Raw genomic sequence first — 23,025 nt, 5'->3', positions numbered from 1 at the left:
AGGAGTGGATGGGTCACCGTGCAACGATTTGGGCCAGATGACCTCTAACAGGGGAAAGTGGCAATTCATAATTTGGGGAAAGTCACCCCTTTCCCACTCCACGTTTTCTCCCTTCTCAGTGTACCGAGAAGATGTATTTGTACGCAAGTCAAGGCGCTGTTTTGCTATACCCGCGGAAGAAATAGTCACTCTTGCTATTTGTTAATTCGTTAAAATCGTTGTTCGGCCTTAATTTTGTCTCGCTTCCATTCCGATCCAAATTTAGTCTACAAAGAGAATTTTGAAAAGTTCCAAACCATCGCATGACACGGGATTTATCTCTCCTTTATAGACTAGAACAAATTAGGCGAACGGAGGAGGAAGTGTTTTATGAACGCTATGAAAGTGTCTGCCTGTTTTATTAGCTCTGACGTCATGTTTATAGTACGTATAATTCGACGGTAAATTTAATGAACAATGTTACTATGACATTTCTTTTCAAAGTTAGAAAGGACATAAACTTGGTAGTTTCTTGATACAATTATTCAGTAGTTAACTTCAACATTCAGTGTTCTGAAAATATTTTGTATTTTATCACTGTCTATTTCCTTTTAGACTTCGCAAGTTTCATTTACTTCATTAGAATAATTGTCACTAGTAATTAACTTTAATTGAACACTTTCGAGCAAAACTATTTCAAAGCAGTTAGTTTTAATTATTTTAAAAGGCAATTAGTTTTGTCTCACCTGTCATATCTTTAGGAAGCCAAAAATGCTCGTTTTTTTCCTACTTTTTGTACGAAAGTTTTAGATAAGAAAATTTGTGGTTTTCACCCGCATGATTTATAGAATTCCCGTTTTTTTTCTACCGGTTAGTTGTTAGTCTCTTTTGACACGATAAGATAAGATACGTGTAATTCCTTGTAGTTTCATTCACGGTCAAATAAATCAACTAAATATTCATAACTCACCATGTTTCCGCGATTACACAACACATAGTTTATTGCCTATTTTAAACGATACAAATATAAATTATTGCTAAGTGACACGGTTGTAACAAAAACGCCGTTTCATTGAGATCGTTGATCTTCTATCGTTCTTTATTAGTTTCAAACAATTGGCAGTTTTATCCGTATTCTGTTTGCACACTGTTCTCCGATCGATTACGTCCATCCAACATTTCCTGTATTTCCTGTGAATATTGTATTTTATATAACATTATGGTTACAACAAATTAAATTAAAATTAAACAGTGATTAAATTTTACCGAACTGATCAAACTAAGACATCTTAAGAACCTGAAATACTTATTAAAAAATGCTAAAATTTATCTCTTTGCACTCGAAGATAATTTTATTGTTTGCAAACAGCAACTTTAAAATATTAATTAAAATGTTAAATGAGTTCTTTTGAGATTACTATTGCTCTACTAATAATTTCCACTATTGTCTATTTCACTATATTTATACATTACATGAGCGCTATACAACACATGCCTGAGAGGCGCCTCTCGAGTGCAAAGGGTTAATCTACTATGATAGTCTCATAATCTAAATGTAATTTACTACATTTTAGTCTATTAATATTTTGGCGGTTTGGCTAGCTAGTGAGCTAGGAAAAATGAAGGACAGGTAGAGAGCATGGTAAGTGGACTGGTCACAGTCATCCTATTGAACTTATCGTTACCCTAGCAGGATGAGTCATCCTAATCATCCTAACCTTACTTTAAATGCATGGATGTATGAAAAGGATGGACAGGAACTACATGTATGAGTAAGAAAATTCCTCGAGTACTGGCGAGAAAGTCAAGTCTCATGCACCCTTTAGTGATCATAAGTGTAGAAAACACTAAGTGTAGTGACCATAAGTGAGAAACCGCCACATATCGATGATTACCTGCAAGGTCTTCCCTTTCGTTTCCGGCACACAAGTAACGGAGAAAATCAGACACCCAGTCATCAGCACCGCATATATCCCGAACACATACTTCTCAGTCAACGTGTCGATCATAGGTTGATAGGTTATGGTACAAACGAACGCGGACAACGCGGAGGTGACGCTGACCATGAAACCCGCGATGCTCCTTAAATACGCCGGGAAAAGTTCCCCGAGCAACGTGCTCGGTACCGGTATCAAACCAATGGACATCATCATGAAGAGCATCATCGCGATGATTGGCAGCCACTCGAGCTTTTTCGGATCGCAGTTCAAGTCCAACAACATGAAATGCAATCCCAAAAGCACCATCGCGGCGATTACGCAGCAGCACGACGCCGACATGAGAACTCTTCTGCCGCACCGATCGATCAGGTACACGCTGATCCAACCGATTAGTATGCCTGAAACACGGACACGGTGTGTATTGTATCGATTTTAAGTGGACGAAACATTTTCGGAGGGAACGAGGGTGGAGTTTTTGTTAGTGAAATACTTGTCGGATTGTTTGAACAGGGAGTCGATCAGGGAGTCATCTTTTGATGGTTGATTGTCACGGTTCAACTATAAAGAATACCATCTTCCTCTTACTATTAGTTCAGTTTTCTTTTTAAATGATTTTTCCTGCGCTTTGTACAATGTCTCTATTTTAATCAACTACGTGGAAAATGAAGGGAGATTTGGCACATTGGATTATTTGGATCTGGATTCCAACTCGAATTTTTCAGAGGTGACTGATACGTGTTACAACAAATGTAATTGCTTTTTGGTGTACTTCGTGTATAGTAGAGAGATTATTTCAATTTTTAAAATGTGGAAACATGAACATTTACCAGATTGAATTACATGGATGCAAATTTGAAGTTCGACAGGTGATTGTACTATATGTATATGACGCTACTAAGGTTGATCATAAATATTTTTCTTTCAAGTGTAATTATTTTTACTTCATATGAAGTGTAGGATTATTGCAATTTTTCAAATGTAGGAATATAAACATTGAGTTACATGAATGAAAATTTAAGGTTGAACCTTTAGCTCGTCAGGGGACTGCATTATGTATGATGTTACTTAGATTGATCATAAGTATTTCTCTCTTAAGTGTAATTGCTTTTTGTTGTACTTCATATGAAGCATAAGATTGTTTCAATTTTTCAAATGTGAAAACATGAGAATTTATCACATTGAGTTACATGGATGCAAATCTGAAGTTGAACCTTTTGTTCGACAGGTGACTGCACTATTTATCATGCTACATAGATTGATCATAAGTATATCTCTTTCAAGTGTAATTGTTCACACGAAGTACAAAAATCATTCCAATTTTTAGACGAATATTTGACGAATCGGATTCGAACTCCTTTTGTTCAATAGTTAAGCTAATACTGTCCTATCGATTTCAATCGATTTTTGATATACCTTATGCAAAGTACGAGGATCATTCTCGATTTCGAGAACGTAGAGAGCCGAATATTTGACAATGAGTAGTTTCATCGGGATTTGAATTCGAAGCTACTGTTTGATGAAGGATTATTCCTAACTAGTGAGCTATAGGAAGATTAACTGATTGAATGATTGGACTGAATGGTATAATGGGGATTTATGAATTTTTCGGTTGACGAGTAAATGTTTCACCTGTTAATACATTTCAAACTGAAAACCAGTGTACGAATGTGAATAATATCAATATCATGAACATTAGTTCACTGTTACTTCTTATGAAATATAACTACTGTTTATTTCTATTAATTTTGTGTTTCATCTTGTTCATTTCTGAAGTTACAAGTAATTTTTTTCTGTGACCTATCCTTTCACAGAATATGTACTGACTGTACAAAAAAGTTAGTTCATCAAAATTTGTTGACTGCATAAAAAGTTAGTTACAATTTTATGAAATACTTGATCAATGTACATTGTTGAAATTGATCGATGAAATACTTTCTACATCATACATCGTATTAGACATTTCACTTCATTCAACAGGGGCTAGAAGTGCACCCAACATTTTATGTAAGAACATTTGTTGCGCCAGAAGGTTGTGAGATAATAAGATTATAGGTTATAAGATTATTTAAAAGGATACAATACCTACTGAACTGGCAATGATGACGACGTTCTTTGGTTCTATGGACGTAACCTGGGCCCTCTTAGCAATAATCTCCATATAGAACACGACGGTGTTCAGTCCGCTGAGTTGCATGAAGATGAATAACAGTATCACTATACCGAACACGCGACGGTTTCTCTTTTCACCGATCTGTTTGAGTCTCTCTCGCAGGCTCATGGATCCAGAATCTCGCACGTAATTTCCGATGATCTCCAGTTCCTCTTCTACGTTCGATTTTCTATGGTACCATTGAATCGTCCTTCTCGCCTCGTCCATGTTATTGCGACGTACGTAATAGTGAGGCGTGTGCGGCAGAAGCGGGAAAATCACGACATAACAGATATTCAGAATTAAACTGATTATTCCGAACCACATTATTGACACTTGAACGCCCATTACGTTGCCGAGCAGCGTTCCAATCGGCAATCCGTTCATTATGATGCTGACCAACGCACCGCGAATCTGCGCCGACGCTATTTCACCGACGTACAGGGAAAAACAGCTGAAGAACATCCCGATCGAAATACCTATGGTTGAACATCGTTCACAAAGGTTTAATCACTCTGGTAAGGCTTCTGATAAATTTTCGTTCAAACGACAGCAATTAGGAACAGAAGCAATAGAGCTGAATATAATGAGGAGAATGAGCATAATAGGACAAATTGATAGTGGACTTCGTTTTGTGCTACGTGATAAGAGAAAGCTTTAAATAAATGGGTAAATAAATTGATCGACAAATGGGTCAATAAAGTGACCCATTTATTATACAGTATATCTACTGTATAATAAATAGGTCAGTAAATAGGTACATAAAATTAATAAGTTTAGTTATGATTAATATAAACAATGAATACAGCAATTAATACATTAATGAGTTATACATAAATATGCGGGTATAAGTAGACTAATAAACAGATGCATAAGTAAATGAGCACATAAATTTATAAGTCAATAAAATAACAGATAAATATATCTAAAAATAGATACATAAATCAATACATCAATAGATGTATGAGTTGCAATAAATACATTTAAAAATTTGTACAATTTCAATCTCAAAGCATTGTTCCTTTTCGAATTAGTCCTTCGAATAGTCATTTGAATAGTCCTTCGTGATCAATCTACTAGTGAATTGTTTTTAAAAGTTGGAAAGATTACTAACCTGCACAGGTCCTGGATACATAAAGCCAGGGAGCCGAAGTGGCAAGTATTATACAAATCCAGCCTACGATGACAGGTACTCCTGTTGTCATGAGAGCCATTTTGCTGCCGTAGTATTCTAAAATAATGGCACCAACGATGGCACCAAATAAACGTCCGAAAGGCATCAAAGCTGCCACCCATGATGCCTCGTTATTTGATACGTGGAATAAATCGTCGTGGCTGGTTAATCGAGCCAAATAAGGAGATGTCCATCCGATTACCAGGCCAAACGAGATGGATAACAAGGTCACTGTGGGCAAATTATTAAAGAGTCACTGTGATTAAATTTTTAGAATCACTATGGTTAAATTATCAAAGAGTCATAATGGTTAAATTATGAGAATCACTGTGCATAAATTGTTAAAGGGTCATAATGGTTAAAATTATTAAAGAGTCACTACGGTTAAATTATTAAAGAGTCACTATGATTAAATCATTAAAGAGTCATCACGATTAAATTATTCATTGATACATCAATTTTTATGTGTATATGTGTACATGCAATTATCATATGTACGATTCACTGGTGCTTCATAAAGAATTCATAATGTGACGATTAAACAGCTACATGTTATCTAAATAATTTGTTCAAAATGAATTGCTGTTGGATTCTTTAAATTTCTATCAGCAATTCTTCAAGTAGATTTAATTTAATTATTGTCTTCTGAAATGAGAACTTTCTTGTTCTTTTGTAAAAATTCATCTCATTGAGACAACATCAAAATTTGAAAAATTGATGAACAAGTAAGTCTAGTGACTGAAATATGTACACGATCAAATTTTAAAAAATTGAACTTGACACATGAAACCAACCTAAACATCACAAGTTCGTCAGAAGCACGTCACAAAAAATTTTTCCTCAGTCGAATAATCAATAACCATATTTCACAAAATACATCAAACCGAGTACTGTCTGTCATCATTTCCCCTGAACATAGTTTTCGTGACACTCGACTATCGTCCAATTACATCATGAAAAATAGTTTCCTGATCACATTTTTCTCAACATACGGATGATAAATGGAACGATAGCACGGTAAATTTGACTCGAGCGAAGAAATTGAGGATTTCACAAACCTATAATGCAGGCAACCCACTGTGGCCATACGCCAAGCGTCGTGTCGACTACTTTCGTTGTCATCGGTGCAGCGAGTGAACCAAGCGGTATCTAACGAAATTGTCTGCGACGTATCCGTTATCGTAATTAATTTATCTTGTCCCGTTTCCTCGATACCTTTCGAGCTGGATTCTCTTGCAAACACGTGCGGGTCTCAGCTTGCGAAGAGCGATGCATGATTCGTCGCTGCGGCCGCGCTATCAGCGATACGAAAACTGTGCGTCTTCCTGGGCAATATTTCAATCCAATTCCTCGTTTGCGTCGAACTACGCGTTCTGAACGGTGCACCGACTACCTTATAAATTCCGCCTAGGGTGATTTTCGTAGTGATAGTCGCGAATGCGTGTTAGCTCCGCGCGAACAAATGTGTCATACGTAATTCGATTACGATTCGTCCTCGCAGTTTTGCTGTCGATTCGCAGCAAGCGAGAAAATCATTTTTTGTGACTTGGATAATAATGCATTCTCAACGATGCACCGATCATCTTATAGGTTCCAACTCCTCCTAGGGTGATTTTCGTAGTGATAGCCTCGAATGCAAGTTATTTCCGCACGATCAAATGTGTCTACGTGTCGACGTAAAATACGTAATTCGATTACGATTCATCTCGCAGTTTTTCCCGTCGATTCGAGAGAAAATAATTTCTCCTGCCTTGGATAATAACGATGCTTGAGTTCGATAACGATACCTACGTGTAATTACACGAAATATGGCGTGTCGATGTGTTTACGCGTTGATCGATTTTACGGGTTGCACGAGAGAGGAATAATCAGTTACGTTCGGAACAGCCGAATAATTATGTTTACTCGAATAAAATCGAACAGAATCCATTTGCACACGGTGCAACGAAAAATGCTGACGATTATGTTGCGATGGCACGATTACACTTTCGATTATGCGATCTCTTTCGTCGAAGGAATTAAACGAATATTAAATTCTTACTTTATTTAAACGTTTATTATTCTGTCGAGTTAGCACATTTTCTACTATCATTTTTATTGCTTTACTGCTTCATTTGCATTCGGAATAGGCTTAGAGATAAACGAACGCACCATAATTCTCGGAAGGTCACGGAACGTAGAACTCTTTTGTAAAATATACGTATCGGCTCGGTGAGATGGTTAAAATAGTCCCGTGTCTGGGAACGTGGAATATTCTTGCATTGTTAACAAAGTGCAGTTTGGAATGCAGGGTGCAACGCGAACTGCTTGGAAAAAATATTAACATGCTCGGTGTTCGTCGCGTCTGACAGTCTTCACAGCAGAGACGCGTATATCGTTTTCATTTTTACTTTTTGACGCACGAACGCGTTCCACCGGAAAGCTTGCGCTTTGACACTTTCTTTTTGTAATTTTCTCAGCGATATCTTTATCATCAAGCGCGCCGCTGCATTTGCCTCCACTTTTCTGTTTCCGTGAATTTCCAAGAAATAATGCACAGTCTTTATCGATGAAATTGCGTTACGGCCGCCTTGTTAACCCTCTCGCTACGGAGCACTTTCCTCGAAAATCGTTTACAGAGATGCTCGACGTTTTATTAGAGAAATCATTCGTTAGTTTTAACCTCGTCGACGATCTCCTTTTAGATTATAGGTGGACATGATTGAATTTTGGAATTTTATTTTGGCAGTAGAATTTTGGGTTTCTGAAATATTTATGAGAGCTAGGATCAATTAAAATTTTGTTGTTGTTTGAACATTTTGTATTAATATTTTAATTCGGTTATTTGACAATTTGAGAATTTTGCAGCTCAGTCATTTGACAATTTCAGAATTTCAAAATTTAATCATTTGTTAATTTGAGAACTTGAAGATGTCCTTTGACAATTTGAGAATTTTTAAGGTTGGTCATCTATCAATTTCAGAATTTCAAAATTTGATCATTTGTCAATTTTACAATTTTTAAATTTGATCGTTTGAGAATTTTGAAATTCAATCATTTGTCAATTTGAAAATTTCTTCATTTGTTCATTTATCAATTCGACAACTTCAAAATGTCTTCATTTGTTAATTGAAAAAATCTAGGACGTGGAATGTCAATACGGAAATTCAATAATTTGTCAATTTAAAAAACTTACAACGTGGAAATCCAGAAAGTGAAAATTCGCAAATTTGATTTGAAGAATTCTGCTGGCAAAGTCAAGAAACCGAAGAGAAGAGATGAAAAGGCACGTGATCCGTGGAATGAAAGTTTAAAAAGTTTTAGCGGTTTCGAACGTTATTTCCATCGAAGGGGATGAAAATTGAGTACAATCGTAATTCGACAAGGCTTCTCGCGTTTTCGGAGGCTGGCAGTTATTTGATGTCCCTGAGGGTAGTCCAGCGCAATCTAGGAACTTCAATATTTGATACACGCGGTTGGTTGTGTATGCCTGGGCCTTCGAACTAGTTTCGCCGCGTGACTTGATGACGTGCAAATTGGATTACTTGCCCTCGGGAATCGTATAATTGAATTTGACCAGGTGTGCTTATTATCGAATATAACTGCTATTCGTCTAAGACGTACACTGTTATCATGCCAAGAAACGCTTTAAAGTTTCAAGAAAATTTTACAATTTAACGATGTGGAGTTTTGGTCGTTTGGAGAGTTGGCTGTGTGGAAACTGGAGGTTTTTGTATGTTTGGGGATTTGGGAAGTTGGGTGAAATTTGGAATAATGGATTTGGATTTTTGAAGGTTGGGAATTTGGGGATTTTGGAATTTTCATGGAGGGGGTTTTGGATATTTTTGGATTTGGGGTTTGGGAGTTTTGGGAATTTTAGAATTTTGGAATTTTGGAATTTTGGAATTTCGGAATTTGAGAATTTAGAAGTGGGGGTGTGTGAGAATTCCTGGATTTGGAAATTTGGGGATTTGAGAATTTGGGGAATTTTAGAATTTGGGAATTTTGGAATTTAGGAATTTAGGAATTTTGGAATTTTGGAATTTTGGAATATGGGAATTTGGGAATTTGGGAATTTTGGAATTTTGGAATTTTGGAATTTGGGAATTTTGGAATTTGGGAATTTTTAAATTTTGGAATTTGGGAATTTGGGAATTTGAGAATTTGGGAATTTGGGAATTTTGGAATTTGGGAATTTTGGAAGTTGGGAATTTTGGAATTTGGGAATTTGGGAATTTGAGAATTTGGGAATTTGGGAATTTGGGAATTTTGGAAGTTGGGAATTTTGGAATTTTGGAATTTTGGAATTTTGGAATTTGGGAATTTTGAAATTTTGGAATTTGGAAATTTCGGAATTTAGGAATTTGGGAATTTTGGAATTTGGGAATTTGGGAATTTGGGAATTTGGGAATTTTGGAATTTGGGAATTTTGGAATTTGGGAATTTTGGGAGTTGGGAATTTTGGAAGTTGGGAATTTTAGAATTTTAGAATTTTGGAGTTTGAGAATTTAGAAGTGGGGTTGTGTGAGAATTCCTGGATTTGGGAATTTGGGGGTTTGGAAATTGAAGGATTTGAGAATTTGGAAATTTTAGAATTTGGGAATTACAAAATTTGAGAATTTGGGAATTATAGAATTTTAGAATTTTGTAATTTAAAAGTTGGGGTATGTGACAATTCCTGGACATGAAAATTCTAGAAATTTGGAGTATAAGAATTTGACATACAAAGAATTTTCAAATTTTTGAATTTACAACTTGATGTCTTAGACCATTCCTAGACTTGAAAATTATTAAACTTGTTATACGAAAATGAGTTTGATAATTCGTGAATTTGTGAAAATGAGAATTCTATGCAATTGCTCCTCGTTTAACGAGCAACCTATCAATTTACCGTCCCGAAATTACTAGCTTATTCATTCGTTTTACCCCGGTAATTCCCTCGTAATTTCGTCAGTTGATATTTAACAACGTTGTTCCGTGACCGTGTTCGAAGAGCACTTTTACGACGTTCGCTGATCTTCCTTTAAAACATCGAAGTAACCAGCCGGTAGAAGCTATTTTCACGAAAACGTATCATGGGAGTTGTTCACTTTGATGAGACTCTGTCAATGCGGGCTTCGACGAGTTTTCCAGAGATACGTTTAACTCGCGATGCTTCCTTTTCATGGAAATCCTTTACCGTTCCAGATTTTTCAAATTCATGTCTCGACTACGGAGACTTTACGAGGCCACTTGTCGTATTAAAATTTTACGTGACGAGATCGTCTTGTCCGAAATGCACGGGAAGAATAAGCAGCGATAGTTACGAGGAGAGAAAACACTGGTGGCTGGATTACACTTTACTTTTAAGGGGACCAAGAAAAACGCGATGGAAAATGTGGTCGTTGACTCGGGGCTCGCGAAATGCTTGGATGTGCAATCTTGGATCCTGAAAATAGAAAGTCAAATACGATTTCATCGCCTGGAAACAAATTCGCAAATCGGTTTAGAGATTATAGTGCGGCGAATAATACTTTGGCTCGGAACGCATTGGGTTTTGTTATTGTAATTAAAGGCTTAAGTGTTGTTAAATTTTTCAGGTTACAAATTTATTATGGAAATTTTAGAAAATTTCGAATTTCTCAAATTTCGGAATTTATGTCTTAATTAATAAATATCGAATTCGAAGTTCTCGAATTTCCAAATATTCAAGTTCTTGCATTCCCACATTCCACATTCCAACATTCTCACATTCCCAAATTCTAATGTTTCAGTATTCCCACATTCCAAAATTCCACATTCCTACATTCCCAGATTGTAGTGTTTCAACACTTCTAAATTCCCAAATTCCAAAATTCTAAAATTCCCCAAATTCTCAGACCCCCAAATTCCCAAATTTCCCAATTCCCAAATCCAGGAATTCTCACATACACACACTTCTAAATTCCTAAATTCCAGAATTTCACATTTCCACATTCCCAAATTCCAGTGTTCCAACACTCCAACGTTCCACATTCTTAAATTCCATATTCTCACATTCCCAAATTCTAGTGTTCCAGCACTCCAACGTTCCACATCCCAAAATTCCATATTCTCACATTTCACTATTCCACATTTCAACATTCTCACATTCCAAAATTTTAGAGTTCCAACACTCCAACATTCCACATTCCAAAAATCCATATTCTCACATTCCCAAATTCCAGTGTTCCAACACTCCAACGTTCCACATCCCAAAATTCCATATTCTCACATTTCACCATTCCACATTCCAACATTCTCACATTCCGAAATTTTAGTGTTCCAACACTCCAACATTCCACATTTCAAAATTCCATATTCTCACATTCCAACATTGCACATTTCAACACTGCACATTCCAACATTGCACATTCTAACATTCCGCAATTGCAAAGTCTTCATATTCCAAAACCTCAATATTCCCACATTCGTAAATCCTCACATTCCCAAATCCACAAGTTCGAAAAGTTTAAGAATTTTCAAATTTCCTAATCAATGATCCAACTCAAAAATATTAAAAATCCCAAATTTTTAAGAGACTAAACGCCTACTATTGGCTCAATTTTGCTTCTCATCGCATTTCATACATGTTCACGGTGTTCCCGAGGTGATATTCTCCCTGCTCCTTTTCTGTCGATCTTTTCACCCCATCTTCACCCTCGGTCTCGTTCGTTTTCCTCTTTTCTTCTTTTTTTTTCTTCCTGCTCCTCTCGGTCCCCTCCGCACTCGCCCTCTTTTTCCGACAGTCAAACGAGACAAAGATGAACCGACGTACCAGCGAAAGGAGTTGCTGGTGTATAATGTAACGTTCCGAAAGCTATCACTCCCCAAGCTAAAAGGAAAGGGCTAGTAACGTAGCTGAAAAGGGTTGAGGGTAAAACCCTGACTTAGGAACAGGGGATGCTTGCGGAACTGATGGTAAGAGGAGGGTTCTTATACCGGTTCCACCTGTCTTTTCGTTTTACTTCAACCTTTATGTCTCTGCCACTGTTTAATCAAGTGTCTGTAAAGTTTTTATATTTCTCGTCTATTACGTGCGAGGAATAGTTCTGATTTTCTGGTGGATTCTGGGGAATTTGTGGGGAGAAGTTTATGTTTGGGAGTTTGAGACTTTTAGGACTTTTTTTGGAGATGTAGAGTTGGGAATTTTTAATTTTGGGACTTGACAAATTTCCAAATTTTGACTACTTTCAACAATATGCAATTTTTAATTTTTAATTAAAAAACTTTTCAATTTTTAATACTAAACTTCAACAGTATACAATTTTAGGACTTAAACAATTTTCAAATTATGAAATCTTTTAACTTCAACAATATACAATTTTTAGTCCTAAGTACAATACGACTTTGGCAGATAATATACGTATGAGAAATTGCAAGGTTTCTCTCACAAGTGATCCCCTTTGTTATTTATCATAAGCTCCTTTTGAAGACTTAAATATTTACCAAAACAACAATCAAGAAACGAGAAAACAGATTTATCTCCAAAGCCCGTGATTTCCAACCATTAGGTACGTAATATCGTTCTTCCAATATACAATTTCGATAAATTCCAATTATCCTCCAATTAATTACGTTTCAATCCAAAGTTACATAAATATTTGATGGTTAATGGTTTATAATCGAAATTTTTATTTCGTTTCCAATCAATTCGAGCGATCTGTATTGAAAATTATCATTATTTAATACAGATTTCATTCTCACGAGACAAATATTGAATGTGCGTTCGTTTATCATTAACTACGAAGTTAGCAGATTAATTCATATCGGATAAATAGTTTATTCTTTCGTCGCGTATATTTATACTTTCAGAGAGAATTTAATATTGTTCTTCGTAGTCTCTTGTTTATATCATCTGCTGTTTTTACTGACGGTGACTATGCTCTAATGGAGGATATATAGATGACTTTTTATTTATTTAATATCATTCGAATTACTTTTTTCATTATTATCAAGTTACTTTTTTTATTATTCAAACTATATACTTTTTTATTGTTACACATAATTAGGATTGCACACTCTTGTCAAATTACATATTCTTTAAAAATATTATTTAATTTAGTTACATACTATTTATATGTTATTCTGGTTATATGTTTTTTAAATCACATACTTTTTATATGTTACACGTTAGTTAAATCACATACTCTTTTGTGCTTACATATTATTCACATGACATACCTTCTTCAATTTGTATTTTATTAAACTATATACTTCTCTCAAATTATATATTTTTTTTATTGTTACATATAATTCAGATTGCACACTCTTTTCAAATGATACATTTTTAAAAAATTATTTAAATTAGTTACATATTATTTACATGTTATTCTGGCTACATATTATTCACATGACATACCTTCTTCAATTTATATTTTATTAAACTATATACTTCTTTCAAACGACATACTTTTCTATTGTTACACATAATTCAGATTGCACACTCTTTTCAAATGATACATTTTTAAAAAATTATTTAAATTAATTACACATTATTTACATGTTATTCTGGCTACATATTATTCACATTACATACCTCCTTCAATTTATAATCATTCAAACTGTACACTTCTTTCAAGTTATATATTATTCAAAGTATTCTTCCAACTACCACAATGCAGGTAAAAATACTCGTATTTTTAAGCTCCCGTACATCAAACATGAACGATTTACCACGATATGTTTAGCGAAATAATCAACATGCAAAGAAATCTCGCGCTCGTTACACATATTTATTACATCTTTCCTCGTTTTCCGAGAAACTCCGCAGCATCTTCATCTGACACGTTTACACACGCTTGATATTTTTATTGTGTTTCTTCATATTCGCGAGATATCTCTGTAAATATAAAAATATTGATCGTAGGTGGTATATTTGATTGTTCACGGTTATCAGTATCCGATATCGTACGATTAAATCACGGTTTAAATATAGACGCACTTTCGCTGGCTATCTATTTTATGTCGGTTTTCGAAAGTAGAATATCAAGCAAAATAAACAATAGAGCACAGAGCTGGGGATAGAGTTTGCGGGGCCCCGGGCCAAAGACAACATTGTTTTCTATGCTGTTCAACGCTGTGGATCGGTGATGGACAATGATCACCGTTGTTGACTAATAGCTACGGGTGGAGCGATTGGCAATATACAGAGAGGTCCTTTCATATCTGTATCGTTTCAAGGTTTTTAAATTTCATTATTTGTGAACTTCAAAATTTCCAAATTTTAGGACTTCTGAGCATGATGGTATTTAAATTTGATTTATAACATTTGAAAATTTCTGAATTTGAATATTTGTGATTTTCATAATGTTCACTATGGTGGATTGGTGATTTTGGAAATCAAAAAGTAACTTGAGGATTTGTGATTCTTAAGGTGTCTAAATTTTTGCATCTGTGATTTTGAACATTTGTAAATTTCTAAATTTGAGACTTACAAATATGTAACTTTAAAAACATCTAAATTTAAGAATTTATTATTGTTAAAATGTTCGATGATGAGGAATTTTATGTCTCGTATGTTATTATATGTTTTGTTCTTGTATGACTTCTTATATGTCTTTGTATGTTAATAGTTTTAGACGTCTAAGTGTGACAATTTATAACTTGGCGAATTTGCAGATTTCATAATTTAAAACTTTATACATTACAAACACCTAAATATGCAAATTAACTATACAAATTCAAGACCTGTCTAAAAATTCATACCTTCAGAATTTGTTAAGAAAAATTGTTCAAAATTTAGTGAATCTATAAATAAAAAATTTTGTATATTTTTTTATGTCATTTCATTCTGTAATATTTTTGCATGAGGCATCGTATATTTGCAAATCATTTGACCAGTAAAAACGTAACACAAAGACGTACATATAAAATTAAAAAAAATCTATACAAAACTAGAATATAAGAATCTATATAAAACTGGTGGTAATAAAAAATGAATTATCATTTCAGTGCAATCAATCAAAGTTACAGAGTTTTCTTTCATCCCGTTTGTGGAAATTTAAAAGAACATTTGCCGGTGAATCCATCAAAGGGCGATCAATCCTCGAGTAGTAACAGAATGACTCTACATCCCTTAATTGCTCGATCGAGTACAGGGAAATAACTGCATTGACTCCCTAGAGTGTCGACACATTTTAAATAAACGAACGTAATGTATTAAATTTCTTCAGGTCTCTTGCCAAAGCACCCCTTTTCAATCTGCTGTTCTTTTATCGCAAAGTAACAGATTTGAACATTTCAGCTTTGTTACGGGTTTCAGCTTTATCAAAATATCCGATACAAAGGAAATGCGAAGCTTTAATTTTCGCGAGATATTAAAAGCACGCATAGCAATGGCAACGAAAATAGCTGAAAAATATCCATGCTTTGATGTCCTTTGCCGTCGTGCCGTGTTATAAAATGGATTTATAAACATGTTTTATTACACTGCGCTCGAAATTTATTGCGAAAAAAATGCGTCACGTCGAAAGAATTACACTGGACGAATTTATTACTTTTGGAAATCACTGACTCCGAACGTGTGTGTCAATATTATTACTGTCTGCATTTTGAATCTGCTGCGCTTCAACCGTATCTGCGGGTTACTGTTGACTAATTTTCAAAACAGGAATGTTTGCTTAATTTTAACGCGGGTTTATTTCCATCGATGTTGACATTCGGTAACGATGTATGCGCCATAGTGTATCCACCTATTTCAGTGTCCCTTACGTGGAATTATCTCGGGGATTCTCTGCTAAGAGATTAAGGATCACTCGTTCGGATTCGGGCTGAATATTCCGTATCATTGTTCGGGAGTTCAACCCCATACGATGTACCAATTATACACACCCCGGAATCTCATGTACGCTTAATGGGTGTTTATTAACCGAATTGGGGAATTTAGGAATAGGGACTTGTGAGGATTTGGCAAATTCCTAAATTCTCACATTCTCAAATTAACAAATTCCTAAATTGTCAAACCCCAAATTTTCAGCTTCCCGAATTGTCAAAATCTCTGAATTCTAAAACCCCAAATTCTAAAGTCTTCAAATTGTCAAATCCTTAAATTTTCAGGTCCCCAATTCGTCAAATCCCAAAATTCTCAAACCTGAAATTCCCAAGGTTCCAAATCGACAAACCCCAAATTCTCAGCTTCCCAAATTAACAAATTCCTGAATATTCAAACACCAAATTCTCAGCTTCCCAAATTAACAAATTTCTGAATAGTCAAACTTCAAATTCCCAAGTCCCCAAATCGACAAACCCCAAATTCTCAGCTTCCCAAATTAAGAAATCCCTGAATAGTCAAACCCTAAATTCCCAAGTCCCCAAATCGACAAACCCCAAATTCTCACATCCCCAAATTCACAAATCCCTGAATAGCCAAACCCTAAATTCTCAGCTTCCCAAATTAAGAAATCCCTGAATAGTCAAACACCAAATTCCCAAGTCCCCAAATCTACAAACCCCAAATTCTCAGCTTCCCAAATTAAGAAATCCCTGAATAGTCAAACCCTAAATTCCCAAGTCCCCAAATCTACAAACCCCAAATTCTCACATCCCAAAAATCACAAATCCCTAAATAGCCAAACCCCAAATTCTCAGCTCCCTGAATAACCAAATCCCTAAATAGCTCTCCATTCTCAATCTCCACATTTCCAAACTTGCCAATCCCAACCTCAAACCCCTACAAATCAAAAAATTCCATTATCAACATCCTCAAACATCAAAAACTTCCCCGAACCCTTTACCATGCAAACCCAGTAAAAACCATAAATTTTACAATAAATCCGGTATCAGATATGTCGAATCCTTGTCCGTAATTGGCTATTCGGCCCCGGTATCGATAATCGCGTTGAACGTATCGAACGAGTGCTTCACTGTACGGTGATCGTTTTCTTGCCAGCCGTAACGATGAGTAATAAGGCGTAAAAAGCTATTAGGTAGCTGAAGGATATTCTCGGTCTCTAGCTTCTTCTCCTCTTTCTTTTTTCTCCCTCTCTTAAGAAGACTTTCGAGGTGAAAGCGGGATTCTTCGGCCCAGTCGACGAAAGACGTAAAGCTGGAGCGAAGAGAAGTCAGCTCCGTGGATGGCTTTCTTCCATCGTCTTACCGTTTCATGGGATTTTATCTCGTTTTCTTCATCCTGTATTACTTGTTCACGCGGCTTTTCGGCTCGTGATATAGATCAACGATGCTAAAGTACAGGACTGTGTTTCCCTTCTTCCTGATTTTTTATCTTCTTCCGTTTGTGCGCGAGAATAATAGTGTTATATCGTTCATTATTTGGTTGTTTGCTTGTAGTACACAGTAGACGGAATACACAGAAATTAGAAGTACACAGGAATTAGATTTTTGGACGTATAAGAAGTTAAGTCATTTCGAACTTATAAGGAAAACTGGATGACTGTATTAACCTCACTGTTTTCACTTGTCTGACCAGTCTGACTCGTGACGCACTTTGTGATCAATTTTACTCGAATTAATATGCTTCAATTTTGAGTACAAGTTCAATTATTTGTATAGTCAACGATTGTATAATACGAAATTGACGTCACATTTCAACTTTCTTTGTTTTAATATTGTAGCTGTGATATGACTGACGCACCTGACGAATCATAGTACAGGGTTAGGTACATAGTATTTTAATTATTTCTTGTGCAGAGTGTCTTTCTAATTGACTAACTTCTATACTGTACACTGATACATTCTTATTTAGAACGAAAGTAAAATAAAATTTCTAAAAAAAAATGGGGGAGAGTCAACATAATTTTTCTAACAAAATCATTTTTCCCAGAAACCTGTATCAAACTAAAATTACAGCAAAATATTTTATTATGTTAGTTTTACCATGTTAAAATATATCCATTCGTATGTATAAATGGTAGAAATAAAAAATCCATAATAAAAACAGTAACACCCCCATTTTCCTATCGATCCGTATTTATCGAATTCGTACAAAAAATATTCGAACATAATTTTGTTTGTACTCTCGTTAACAGGCTCCTGTTGCAGGATTAATTTCTCAAAACGCTTCGTAGTATTGGTATATTTCAGGATTATGCAATAACAATAATTCTCGTATATTTTGATGAAAAGGATCAAATATTTTGCTTCAAAAATTGGCACTCTCGAGATAAAAACAACGAAAACTCTCATTTTATTCGCGAAGGACGAACGAAAATTGCTGCTCGTAACCTACGACCCCGTAAAATGTACTCGTTTAAGTTTGAATGGGGTTATAAAAATACAACATATTGCGTTGCAGTAATCCGAAACAGCAGTTGGTAGAAAATATGGGGTTCTAAAGTGTTTTAAACCCGTGAATTTTGGTGAACGGCTCCGCGTCTGACTAAATACGCTCTAATACTACTTACTCTTGCAGATATACTTCACTGAAATTCAATGCTGTCTTACACGTATCGTACCGTACATGCTAAATTGATGGCCTTTCCGTGGGTCAACCTTCAAATATTTTTAGTCATTTCTCGCTTTTACAAGGAATAAAACTTTCGAATTAACCATAAACAAGAATAATTACATTTTGTAAGGCAGAAATTCAATCGATACGAGTATCACTGAGAATGAGGATCATTCAATACTTGGGCTCGTTTGATCTATTGTGCTAGCATATGGTAATTAAATGCAAAACACAATAGTTATCTGAATGATCGATATGTAACATCAGATGGTTACAATGCTTGCAAATACAATACCTCGTGATACAACTCTCGATACCGCATTTATATACCATCGACGTAACATCGCATGAACTAACAACGTTCCAAAAAGAAAACTATAATAAAATAAAAATAAATAATAATAAAACAGCGTCTATTTGTTGTAATTAACAAACTATGAAGCATAACAGTAGGTCAGCAGATTCTCTGACGTTGGCGAATTAAAACAGTGTTACCCTGAAAGAAGAAGAAAAAAGGAAAAAGTGTACCAGTCTTAACTCTACAAGTATTTCTCTCGTCTCGGGTACTCGACTTGCCGGTATTGCCGAGGAACACGAGATCTCCTAATTATTTCAGCCAACATATTTAACCGTTAGAAATCTCACGTTCATCATTCCTTTCCCGAGCGGAGACTCGTCATTAATGGCAAAGACGAACAGCCGCACGAATACTTTCGCGTTTTATTCGCGCGCGCATCAACCGGAACAAGGATTTCGTTCGAGTACACTCGCGAACATGGTACACGTTTTCGGCTGGCAAATTGCCATAGTTAAAACTTTCATCCGTTTCAAACTGGAAATTCGGGGATATAGGGATTTTGGGACTGTCGGAAATTTTGAAAGTTTGAGAATTTCGGAAATTTGGGGGATTTAAGAAATTTGGAGAATTTGAAGAATTTGAGTTTTTTGGAATTTTAGAAGTTTTGGGAAGTTTGGGAATTTTCAGAATTTAGGAAATTTAGGGAATTTAGGGAATCTGAGGAATTTGAGGAATTTGGAGAATTTGGAGAATTTGGGAATTTTGGAAATCTGGGAAATTTAAGGAATTTGGGAATTTGAGAGATTTTGGGGAATCTGGAAAATTTGGGAATTTTAGAAATTTTGGGAATCTGGGAAATCTGGAGAATTTGAGGGATTTTGGGAAATTTGGAAATTTTGGGAAGTCTGGGAATTATGGAAAATTTGGGGAATTTTGAGAATTTAGTGATTCGGGAATTTGAGGTTATAGGGATTTACAAAGTTTGAATTTTAGGATTTGGAAATTTGAGAATTGATGAGAGAACTTAAGAATTTAATAATCTGGTAATGTAGAAATTTAGGAATTCAGAAATTCAGGAATTTAGAAATTTCGAACTTCAGTAACTTAAGAATTAGAAGCTTTAAAAATACAGGAATTTATAATCTTCGGAAAAAGTTCTAAAAATTAAAAAACTAGAAATTTAGAAAATTCAGAATATTCCTTATATCCTCTTGAAATCGTGTAAACTTCAATATTTTCAAATTCAACAACATTGAATTATCGATCTGAATTAGATCATTAAAGTATTAGAAAAATTTCTCCAGCATTAAAAATTTCAAAAATTCATTCATTAGTCTAAGAATTAAAAACTGTAAAAATATCAGTGGCACAGTAAATAACTACTAACCACGAAAGAATATAAAAGCTCTATATTAAATTTGTCCACGTTCAAAAAAGAAACGAAATCGAAATAAAGCTCCCGCACAACAGTTCTTGAAAAGTAGTGTACATTGCTCCGGATTGTACATTCGAAGGTGGAGGTCGTAGATGAAGTTGGCGGGTCGGTCGGGGATGTAGGTGAGGCGGAGAAGGGTGGCCATAGGGTGCCAGGAGCACCGTGGGTTTGGGGGGTGGTCCGGGACGAGTCAAGGGGTTGGAAAAGGGACGACTCCGCCAGTCAGCGGGTTAAAGCCGCTCCGAGCGGGCGTTCCATGTGCGTCGACTGTGTCTCCCTGAAATTCCAACGGGATGTCGCGCAAAAGAATTCCTCCCACGGTCGTTGTCGAATCACGTGCGGTCGTTAATCGTGTCGGACAGCTGATCGCGATGTTCCGCTCCGTAATTAACGGCTGCTGCTGATTGCTTTCGTCCATTTCCTCCGAATCGATGCTTTGCTGCATTCGGTTTTGTCCTGGTGCTACGAATCGACGGTTAACCTATTCCAGTGTTGTCGTTCTTGCTATGACAAGCGTGTTAATTAAACGATACACGCTTGTCTATGTGCGTGTGTGCTCGTGAATCGATCTTTCATCCATTGATTTTTATCGGAGGCTACAATTTCTTGTGCTATCGCTCCTGCGAATGTTTCGTGCGATTTTTTTAAACATGTGATTCGAAGTTTTCGAAAGTACAGCAGGTACTTCGATTAATACGTTTGACAATTCTTTATAGAAATTATTTAGTGAAGCAATGATAGATGCACTAGTTTTTACAACTGTGACTGTGTACTCCACTGACAGCTGTCCAAATGTTACCCCAAAAAAATTCTTACTGTTAAATTTTCTAACTACGAAATTTTTCTAATTGTATAACATCACTGTTATTGACCGTCCAAATATAAAAAAAAATTCTGACCGTTCCTAAATCGTTCAATTATCAAACTATTTCACTGATTTAGACTACCAAGAAAGTTCTCCAAACATCCAAAAAAGCTTCGTATATTAAAATATAAAAAAGTCTAGAAATTTTGTCGAACAGAGGCAATAAAAGAGAACACGCAAAAGTAACAGTTAAATCGGTTGTGGAGAAATCCTTTGATCCCCTGTGCGGATGAAAGTCATTTATCTTCGTTGATTAAAGCGGCAAAAAGTTTCAGGGTTGTCCGATATATTTCTCGTTTAACGAATTTCTTGATAATCGAACGGAAAGAGGAAGGTCAATGGTGTTTTCATCGGGACGTTAAACTTTCGGGCACATGTCGTCTACACGTGTCAGACGAAACGGTTGTCGCGACGCGATTAATTATCCATGCTGTTTTTTGATACTCGAGTTCCGAAGGATTTGCGGGAAAATCGGGAATCGTTCTCGGAAACATAGATTGTAAATGACGCGAATGAACCGCGGATCAGTAACGTTCGATAACACGTATGCGCGCGATACTCACTCTGACGCCGCTAATTTGCTTATCAGAATTTGATTTTCGAACGGGCGCGAGTTGTTTGTGCGTTTGTAATATTCAAGAACGATTTATCGTTAAATGGCAAATATCGCGTGATTCGGGACGATGCTTTATTTAAATTGTTAGATAGCTTTATTTAAATTGTTATTAGCATTTTATTCCGAACGGATCGAAAACATTCGGGAGTAACGATCCTTTTTTTATCTCGCGTGAAATATTAGGGGAGGTGTCACTCGTGATTGATTCTGTTTTTTGTTGACAATGCATTTTTAGAATTTGACAACTTTCGGTTTGAAGGGGAGATTTATTAAAGTTTACAAATTTAGAGATTCGGACGGTGGTGAATTTGGAATGTCATTTGTGAGTGGCTGAATTTAGGAGTTTTTCAATGTGAGAGTTTAGATATTGCAGTATTTTATATTCAGGAATTTGGAGAATATGCAAAATTTAGAGAATTTGGAGATTTTTGGGAAAATTCAGGAATTTAGGAATTTCAAAATATGTGTTTAGGTGTTTTGAAATTGGACTTGAGAATTTTCTAAATGGATGAATTTGGAACTTTGAAAATTTCATGTAAAAATGAAAAATTTTTATATCTTACAATATGAGAACTTTAGAATCCAAGAATTTCAAAATTTAAAGATTTAAGAATTTTCAAGTAGGGATCCAAAGATTCAGAATCTTGAAACGTTCGCTATTCAAAACTTTAAAAAGTGCAAAATTAAAAAACTTCAATAATTCAGAAAAGAAGAACCTAACAAATTTGTGGACTTGTAAACCTAACCGAAGTCTAAAATTCAAGTTATTCTAAAGAAAATAAATCCTGCCAACACAAACCGTCGGTGAATAAAAGTCAATTGATTCGGTGTGTTGTGAATAACAAAACTCATCGATACCGTGAACAATCGTGCGTGAATCTCTCAGTGCGTCGTTTACCGAAACTTTTTCGCGGAGCTGTGAATCATTGAGGCCGTCTCGCAAAATAAACGCAAATTACGCAAAATTCGTGGCGCAATTAACGAAATTCTGGGGTTTGGTGTCCTACATGATTAACGACGTGGACTCGTAATCAATTATTGGGAATTCACGAACAGCGATCACGCGCGTTGTTTCGTTCAATCTATCGGTCGTTGAAACTCGATAAAAATCGCTCGTTAATTGGCACTGTTTCTGCAGAAATATTTCATACCTTACCAAACGGCAAAAATAAAATCGAGCTGTTATAA

At 35.6% G+C, this 23,025-nt stretch overlaps 2 protein-coding genes across 3 annotated transcripts in view; one reads left to right on the top strand and one right to left on the bottom strand.

The window, feature by feature from the left end:
• LOC143265079 (disks large 1 tumor suppressor protein-like) overlaps positions 1–23,025 on the top strand; it is a 210,582-nt gene that overhangs the window by 65,543 nt on the left and 122,014 nt on the right. The gene's annotated exons all lie outside the window — the stretch shown is intronic.
• LOC100875927 (facilitated trehalose transporter Tret1) lies at positions 954–6,614 on the bottom strand. Of its 2 annotated transcripts, none has more exons than XM_003700130.2 (5): positions 6,301–6,614; positions 5,183–5,473; positions 4,002–4,547; positions 1,875–2,317; positions 954–1,170 (listed from the first exon to the last, which is right to left on the bottom strand). In XM_003700130.2, exons 1-5 carry the CDS (start codon positions 6,362–6,364, stop codon positions 1,105–1,107), a joined length of 1,410 nt encoding a protein of 469 aa, XP_003700178.2. In that variant the 5' UTR covers positions 6,365–6,614; the 3' UTR covers positions 954–1,104. The 2 variants fall into 2 exon arrangements, with proteins under 2 accessions (XP_003700178.2, XP_076391167.1); XM_076535052.1 differs by lacking the exon at positions 6,301–6,614 and adding an exon at positions 6,037–6,155.

This window comes from Megachile rotundata, chromosome 1 (assembly GCF_050947335.1).
Source record: "Megachile rotundata isolate GNS110a chromosome 1, iyMegRotu1, whole genome shotgun sequence".
NCBI lineage: Eukaryota > Metazoa > Arthropoda > Insecta > Hymenoptera > Megachilidae > Megachile > Megachile rotundata.
This window is presented reverse-complemented; position numbering and strand designations above follow the sequence as displayed.

Coding starts and splice junctions, on each gene's coding strand:
- LOC100875927 (XM_003700130.2), bottom strand. CDS start 6,364: ATGACAACGAAAGTAGTCGACACGACGCTTGGCGTATGGCCACAGTGG. Junction 5,474..6,300: donor GTGGGTTGCCTGCATTATAG/GTTTGTGAAATC, acceptor ATTTGCCCACAG/TGACCTTGTTATCCATCTCG. Junction 4,548..5,182: donor TGTATCCAGGACCTGTGCAG/GTTAGTAATCTT, acceptor GTTCAACCATAG/GTATTTCGATCGGGATGTTC.